The following is an 8,471-nucleotide window of genomic DNA, read 5'->3' on the forward strand; positions in this document are numbered from 1 at the left end:
GTGCCGGGCCCCATTCAGTTTTTATTCCTCTTTCCCTCTCTTACTTTTTCCTCAACCACAGTATACTGTCTGGTCTAAGAAGGTTTTTCTCCCTTTTCCTTCCTCTCTCAGGCTTTCTTCCTTCTCCTTCCCATTCACTTATCCCTTCTTCACTCCCACTTCCTTTTGCCCCATGCTCCTTCTTCTTCTAACCTCCCATTACCATGTCCCTCTTAAATTGCTCTCTTAACAGTTCTTGTAAAATGTCTACTCCACAGCTTTCATATCTTGATGAACTTGTGTGTGTGTTGGTCTTGAAGTTTCAGCTGTGAAATATGAGCATAGTGGAAACAGCCAAACGACAAGGATAGAATCACTGAGTCTTTTTTTTAAATAAACCCATCACTCTGAGCATTGCAAACATTGCCAAAATTTTAACATATCATTGCTTCTTTACAAGTTCATTATTTGAATTTATATGTATGTATATAACTGAGACAAACAGAGTTTACTTCCTGAACCTTCTACAGTTTTCTATTGTCATTGGGTTTTGTCTTTTACCATGCACTCTCACATTCTGAGCTATCCAAACACTTTATCTTAGCACGAATCTACACTTTTCCCTCTGATAAGCAAAATCAGATCTTGTTACCTTGCATGGTCATATTTCTTGGTCACTAGAACTTCTAGTGTAGTTTCATTCACCTATATTAATTATTAATATGATGCTTAAGCAATGTAACTAACTTCTTCACTGAGAGCTCTTGAAGGTAACTTAGATCTGTCTGTCTCATGCAGTCATTTTAGTAGACCAGCAGAGATCATGAGCACCTTAAATACAAGCACTTACCACCATGCACAGCCTATTTATACCTTCTCAAGGTAGTAAATGTTATTTATAAAGTAGGAAAAATGAACACATTCACTAACAGATTCCAAAGGCACAGACACTCCATAAAGGTATAAGTAAAGTGACACACACACATGCATGCAAACATAGACACTCACTAGGATGTTTCAATATTCAATATTCAATCTTATTTAAACTTATCCAAATAATATACACTAATTACACTATTTAACACTAAACCAAAGATTAAAAAAACTAAGCATCTTAGATCTTATGTTTAAGTGAACATACTGCAGAACTGTCATCATTTTAATTCAAATTGATTAAACATATAATTTTATAGCTTTCCTAATTTTACATGCTTGCTGTCTACTCCATACCTATAAGATCAGGGAGAGGATATACAGCTGTTTTATAAAAAATATTATTAAAATGTTCTGAACTGTTTAAGACTTTATTTCATTTACTTTTCAAATGACAAAAATTATATATTTATCATATACAACATAATATTTTGAAATATGTATATTGTGGAATGGCTAAATCAAGCTAATTATCATATGCTTTACTCCATATACTTATTTTTTGTGATAACCATGCTTAAAATCTATTCTCTTAGTGAATTTCAAGAATACAACACACCATCATTAATATAGTCACAATTTTGACCTTATCCCTCCTAACCAGCTGAATTTTCTATCCTTTACCAACATCTCCCCAACCTCCTTCCTTATACTCCCTGCTTCAGTCCCTGATAACTATTCTATTTTCTGTTTCTATATGTTCAAATTTTTTTAGATTCCACATGTTAGTGAGATAATGCAGTATTATCCTTCTGTGCCAGTTTATTTCACTTGATATTATGTACCCCAGGTTCACTAATGTTTTAGTAAATGACAGAATTTCCTTCTTTATAAAAAAAATGTATTCCATTGCAAGTGCTCACGTGGGTGTGTGCATATATATATATATATATATATATATATATATACACACACACACACATATACACAAGTATATTTACATGGATACCACATTTTCTTTATCCAATAATCTATCAATGGACAATTAGGTTGATTCCATATCTTGGCTATTGTGAATAATCCTGCAATGAACAGGAGAGGGCAGATATCTCTTCAACATAGTGATTTCCCTCCTTGGATATATACCCAGCAGTGGGATTGCTGGATCAGATAGTCGTTCTGTTTTTAATATTTCCAGGAACCATCATACTGTTTTTCATAATGGCTGCAGTAATTTACATTCCCACCAATAATGTGGAAGGGGAAACTCAATGCCCAAACCAATTAGGACAGGAACGAGAGAAACTGGACTAAGGAAATGACACTGAAAAGAAAGGAAGGAACAAATATATGCAATATTTAAAAGAATAATAGACAAAATATAGTGGGTAGGAGCCAAGTCTAGGTGTCTCAAGGATTCTAGCTTGGGAAGACTGAATGGCATCACCAGTCTAGCTGAGAAATGCAAAAAGAAGAGCCTAGTTTCTAAGGGGAAAGCAAAAACTTTAATAAAATTTATATGTGGAATTCCCCTATCAAGTTATGTTGTCTGGAGTTCAAGAAAGAAGTCAGGACTGCTGTTACATATTTAGGAGGATATTTCAGGAGTATGCAATACTTAGTATGAATTTTTTTTAATACATAAAATCAAGGACTATGAAAGAGGAGTGCCAATATATCTATTCTCTAGTTCAAGAGGATCTAATCTTTTAGCTGAGATTCAGTGGCCAATTTGTGCAAGGGAGAGAGTAAAGATTTATCAGAAATATTAATTCCATCCTTAAACATTATTCTTCCAATCTTTTACTAATAGTCTATTGCTGCCACTACAAGGATTGCTACAGGTCATTCTGGAGCTCATGGAGGGAGTGCAGTCCAGCTTTCTAACAGGTTATTTAATCTACACTTGAATAATAAAGTGTTCACTTGACACATGCTCCTACTTATTTTGAAACTCAGAGAAATTGATTAGAGCATCAGTAAGATGCTTTCTTTGAATAGTTATTTATACTATTTTTTTTTTTTTTTTTTTTTTTGAGACAGAGTCTCGCTTGTTGCCCAGGCTAGAGTGAGTGCCGTGGCATCAGCCTAGCTCACAGCAACCTCAAACTCCTGGGCTCAAGCAATCCTGCTGCCTCAGCCTCCCGAGTAGCTGGGACTACAGGCATGCGCCACCATGCCCGGCTAATTTTTATATATATGTATTAGTTGGCCAATTAATTTCTTTCTATTTATAGTAGAGACAGGGTCTCGCTCTTGCTCAGGCTGGTTTCGAACTCCTGACCTTGAGCAATCCGCCCGCCTCAGCCTCCCAAAGTGCTAGGATTACAGGCGTGAGCCACCGCGCCCGGCTTATTTATACTATTTTTGAATAGTATATTTATCTTTGAAATATATATAATAAATGTTATCATATAGAAATCTTAATGTATGTCTTCATTATATCTTTATATCACTTAATTTATAGTCAGTTTTGTAATTTTTATAATTTCTACAGTTTGTATTTGCTTTTCATTTACTTATAAAGCTGGTTCACATAGAATAGAAACCTTTTACATTTTATTCATTTCTTCTTAAATCAATGTCTCCTCTTTTTAGCTCCAAAATATTTGATCCATTTGTAATCATTAAATATTTACATAGTTTTCTTTGCCATATAAAAATAATGACTAATTATTTAGGGAATTATTGGGGTAAAAACTAATTGTCAGCCGGGCGCGGTGGCTCACGCCTGTAATCCTAGCTCTCTGGGAGGCTGAGGCGGGTGGATTGCTCGAGGTCGGGAGTTCGAAACCAGCCTGAGCAAGAGCGAGACCCCGTCTCTACTATAAATAGAAAGAAACTAATTGGCCAACTAATATATATAAAAAAAATTAGCCGGGCATGGTGGCTCATGCCTGTAGTCCCAGCTACTTGGGAGGCTGAGACAGAAGGATCGCTTGAGCCCAGGAGTTTGAGGTTGCTGTGAGCTAGGCTGACGCCATGGCACTCACTCTAGCCTAGGCAACAAAGAGAGACTCTGTCTCAAAAAAAAAAAACTAATTGTCATACACATGGAGTGGTGTAGAAATTTATAACTTCTGGTCTCAAAACATTTTATTGGTTAATAATATCAAATTTTCCTGATTATCTCTCTATGATTTCACTTCTGATTCTAACTAAATCTAAAAATCTTGGTATTAACTGTATCTGACTGTGGGTGAGTAAATTCAGATTTAAAAGTCTGATAGGCTTTAAGCCTTCTAGGCAATTATCCTCATTTATTCCTCCACCTATGTAGACACCGAGAAACTCAAAGGGCATGAATACAGGTACATATCTGGATTAGAAGAGATTTGCCTTTTGAGAATCAGTGCCAAAGATCAGTGTCCACCATTTGGTGTTAATGGAAAATATGCCCAGGATGTGAGATTTCAGTAATCACCATCACTGACATCTGCAATAATAAACAAGGACACCACATTCCAAGGCTGACTTCACTCCTCCTTGATATTCTTAGGATCCTCAGAACAGGGGTTCCTTATGAAGAACAAACCACATCAGAATAGAGTTCTTGAAAAGAGATTTCATGGTGGATATTGAAAACACTAACTAAACTGAAAAGTTTTGGGAAAATTTGATTAAAGAGATTAATTTCCAAGAATAGTCAAGATGAATCTGAATTTCTTGGATTGTGCATTTAAAAACTCTTTCTGAAATGTACAGCCTTAACAAACAATCTCCTCATTGCCACCTTCATGTCCTTATTTCTAAATGTGTAGATCACAGGATTCATAAAAGGAGTAATAAGGGCATCAAAGATAGCTAAAAATTTATCTATGGGTAAGGTAGGAAATGGCCACACATAGACAATAATGCAAGGACCAAAGAAGAAAACCACAACAGTGATGTGAGCTGAGAGGGTAGAGAGGGCCTTGGATGAACCACCTGAAGAGCGTTTATGAATCGTGACCAGGATGAAAGTGTAAGACAAAAGCAAGATGAAGAAGGTGCCCATGGAGATGAAACCACTGTTGGCAGTGACCAGAAACTCCAGTCTATATGTGTCCATACATGCAAGTTTGATGAAGCGAGGAAAATCACAATAAAAGCTATCCATTTTGTTGGGACCACAAAAGGGTAAGTTTACAACAAAAGCCAATTGGGCCACAGAGTGGATGAGTCCGATGGTCCAAGCAACAGCCGTAAGAGAAATGCACATCCTTAAGCTCATGATGGTCAGGTAGTGGAGCGGCTTACAGATAGCAACGTATCGATCGTAGGCCATGACTATGAGCAGCACCATCTCTGTGCCCCCAACGGTGTGAATAAAGAACATCTGGGTAATGCACCCTTTCAAGGAGATGACTTTATGTTTCCTGAAAAGATCATAAATCATTTTGGGGGTTGCAATACTGGAAACACCAGTATCAATGAAGGAGAGATTTGCCAGCAGGAAATACATTGGGGAATGTAAGCGGTGGTCTGAAATGATGGTGAGCACAATGAGAAGGTTTCCTAGCATACTTGCTATGTAAAATATTGTGAAAAACAGGAAAAGGAGAATCTGAATCTCCCAAGAACTGGTGAGTCCCAGCAAGAAAAATTCAGACACCACCGAGTGATTTCCTCCATCCATCAATTTCGTGTACCAGGCTGACTTGAAGTTACCTGAATGGTACAACAGGAGGAAAACATAATTTTTAAGTTGAAGGAGATATCCTAGATATAGAGTAATGACTCAAATGCCAGAAACTGAAGATACCTTGCCATTTTACACAAAATTTACATAGTACAAAATTCGCAGAGAGCCAGCCCTAGAACTTTTTCCACACCCAGATATTTTGTACCATTTAATCAAGTAGCCTCAAATTTAGTTTGGGCTTTAGAGTATAATTAAAAATGGGAAATATATGCAAAAGCATCTAAAATTTTAAATAGAGATATGTCAGAAAATAGAGGGACATACTTTCTAATTTCTACATGGAAAAAAATGCCCCAGAATGGAAACCTGCTAAAACAGAAAAAAGTTAGTTATTTTTGTCGTATTATGTAGCCACCTTACTACATTCTATAGTTTTTTGCTGAAATGTCTTAGATTTTCTAGGTTTACAATAATGTCACCAGCAAAAAGGGATCACTTTTTACATCTGTAATTTTTATTGGTTTGATTAAGATAGCATTTATTTCATTACTCCCTTATTAACATGGAAGTCCTACCACACTTTTACGTGCATGGTTACCACCGTTTTCTAGTGACACAATTCTCTACTCTTAAAATAAGTGAGATCAACTATTTCCCCTACCAATATGTTCTATTTCCTTCCTGCTTTCCCCTAACACCAATTAAGATGAGACCTTTGGAATACTTTTCTCCGTCTCTTATTTCCTCCTCTCCCTACTCAGTTTTTTTTTTATCCTTCTGGAACTACTGTTTGTTTTACATATTATGCCTCCTGAATCTATCCTCCCTGTTTTGTTTCATGATTTTCATCTCATTATCTTTATCCTATGTGTTTTTAGATACCCAATTGCACCTTCCAGCCGCAAATTTGGATTTCAAAAATAATCATCTAGGCTAAATTCAGTGGCACATGTCTGTACTCCCAGCGACTCAAGAGGTTGAAGCAACAACATTGCTTGAGTTACAGGCAGCAGTCAACTATGATTGTTCCTGTGAATGACCATTGCACTCTAGCTTGGGCAAGATAGCTTGATCCAGTCTCTAAAATAAATAAATAAGAGTAATCATCTTCTTTAAATCCATCTTCTAAACTGTTCAACTCCAGAGGGTCTTGTCTACGTTGCACTTGACTCTCCTTACATGCTATTGTTATGTTTTATTGAAATTAGTATATTCTTTTTCCAGTAGCCATGTATCAAATATCAACCTAATAATACATATATTTAATATGGGTTTAATGAATAAAAATTATGGGATTTAACAGGATCATTCAGAAATCATCTATAGCAATGATCTGATTCCAAGATTCATTCAATAATACCCAGTCTAGTCTGATTTTTTTTACTCTCTATTCTCTCCAGGGATGTAAATGCCACCTAAACACAGTGGTAGACTCTTTGCTAAATTAGAATCATAACTTGAGTTCTACCATAGAAATATGCCTATAAATCTGTGAATAAATAAATATCCTGGGCATTGGGTTTTAAAGTAAACTATAATTCTCAATAACAATACTTTTATGTATTGCTTTGTGATTAAGTGATTAAAGAAAAGCAAAATTGATAAGTTTGATATTTTTTAAGGACACAAACCTAGAATTGAACTCATCTCAAACATTTTCTGTCACATTGGAGGCTGACCTTGAAGACAAGTAAAATTTTCTCTACAACATAACAAAGAACGAGAATTTAAAATAAAAATTAAATCATGTTAATCTTTCCAAATCTAAAATTTGGGTATTATATAGTTTATTTAAACTGGTTTGTTTGTTTTCCTTCTGTTTAATGATCTGGATAGACAGATGTTAACATATTGGCTAAAAATGAAGAATCACAAGTCAAGCTTCTGGGTTTAAACTTGACTCAACCACTTACCTTCCCATTTACCCTAACCTTAGAGAAGTTACCTGTCTCATTGTATCTAAGTTTATTCATCTCTTAAATTGAGTAATAATACTTCTGGCCTCAAACAAGGCTATGAATAAAGAGTTTGGAACAGTATTTGACACATAGGAAGAACTCAATAACTGTTAGCTATAATGATACTATTATAAACATCCTTAGTGGCACTAAACTCTCCTGGTAGTTTTAATTCTCAAACTCCTCCGTTTATTATTCCCCATTTTTAATTTTCCTCCAGTATATAAATAAGAACATTATTTAAGATCTTCCCTATTCTTTTCTCCTAATGGGCTTTCTGTTTGGTCTTATTATACCCTCCCCAAAAGCTTGACCACTATTTGAGAGGCAATGTATAAGGAAGGCTCTAGTAGTATCCCTAGCATACAAATGCTAGTTGAATCTGAGCAAGTATGCCATTCATCCTAAACAACATAGTCATATTTCCCTCAGCCTATATGCTTGTATATGCATCATATGCACATGAAATTTTACATGACTACAACAAAACTCAATCAACTCTCTGTTCCCCAGTGCAGCTTTTCTCCAGATCTATTATAATATTGCCAGCATCTCATTGATTCTGCTTCTCTCAAATCTCTCATTTGCTTTCACTACCCATTACTAAAATCCTATAATATAGGAAAACTGATCTCTCCCCATTTCTTCACAAGGCATGGTAGCTCATGCCTGCAATAACAGCACTTTGGGAAGAGGTAAGGAGTTCAAGACCAGCCTGAGCAACATATCAAGACCTGTTGGCCAGGTGCGATGGCTCATGCCTGTAATCCTAGCTCTCTGGGAGGCCAAGGCAGGCGGATCGTTTGAGCTCAGGCGTTCGAAACCAAACTGAGCAAGAGCGAGACCCTGTCTCTACTATAAATAGAAAGAAATTAATTGAACAACTAATATATATAGAAAAAAAATTAGCCAGGCATGGTGGCACATGCCTATAGTCCCAGCTACTCCTTGGGAGGCTGAGGCAGGAGGATTGCTTGAGCCCAGGAGATTGAGGTTGCTGTGAGCTAGGCTGACGCCATGGCACTCACTCTAGCCTG

At 36.3% G+C, this 8,471-nt stretch overlaps 1 protein-coding gene across 1 annotated transcript; it reads right to left on the reverse strand.

The window, feature by feature from the left end:
* Positions 1-4,531: 4,531 nt before the first annotated feature.
* Positions 4,532-5,470, reverse strand: LOC105859217 (olfactory receptor 4F3/4F16/4F29-like). The gene has a single exon (XM_012742859.2). The coding sequence runs from the start codon at positions 5,468-5,470 to the stop codon at positions 4,532-4,534; it is 939 nt and encodes a 312-aa protein (XP_012598313.2).
* Between the last annotated feature and the right edge of the window lie 3,001 nt (positions 5,471-8,471).

The sequence above is a fragment of the Microcebus murinus genome, chromosome 6 (genome assembly GCF_040939455.1).
Source record: "Microcebus murinus isolate Inina chromosome 6, M.murinus_Inina_mat1.0, whole genome shotgun sequence".
NCBI lineage: Eukaryota > Metazoa > Chordata > Mammalia > Primates > Cheirogaleidae > Microcebus > Microcebus murinus.

Bases quoted from the DNA above. Each gene is read 5' to 3' on its own strand.
- LOC105859217 (XM_012742859.2), bottom strand. From the start codon at position 5,470: ATGGATGGAGGAAATCACTCGGTGGTGTCTGAATTTTTCTTGCTGGGA.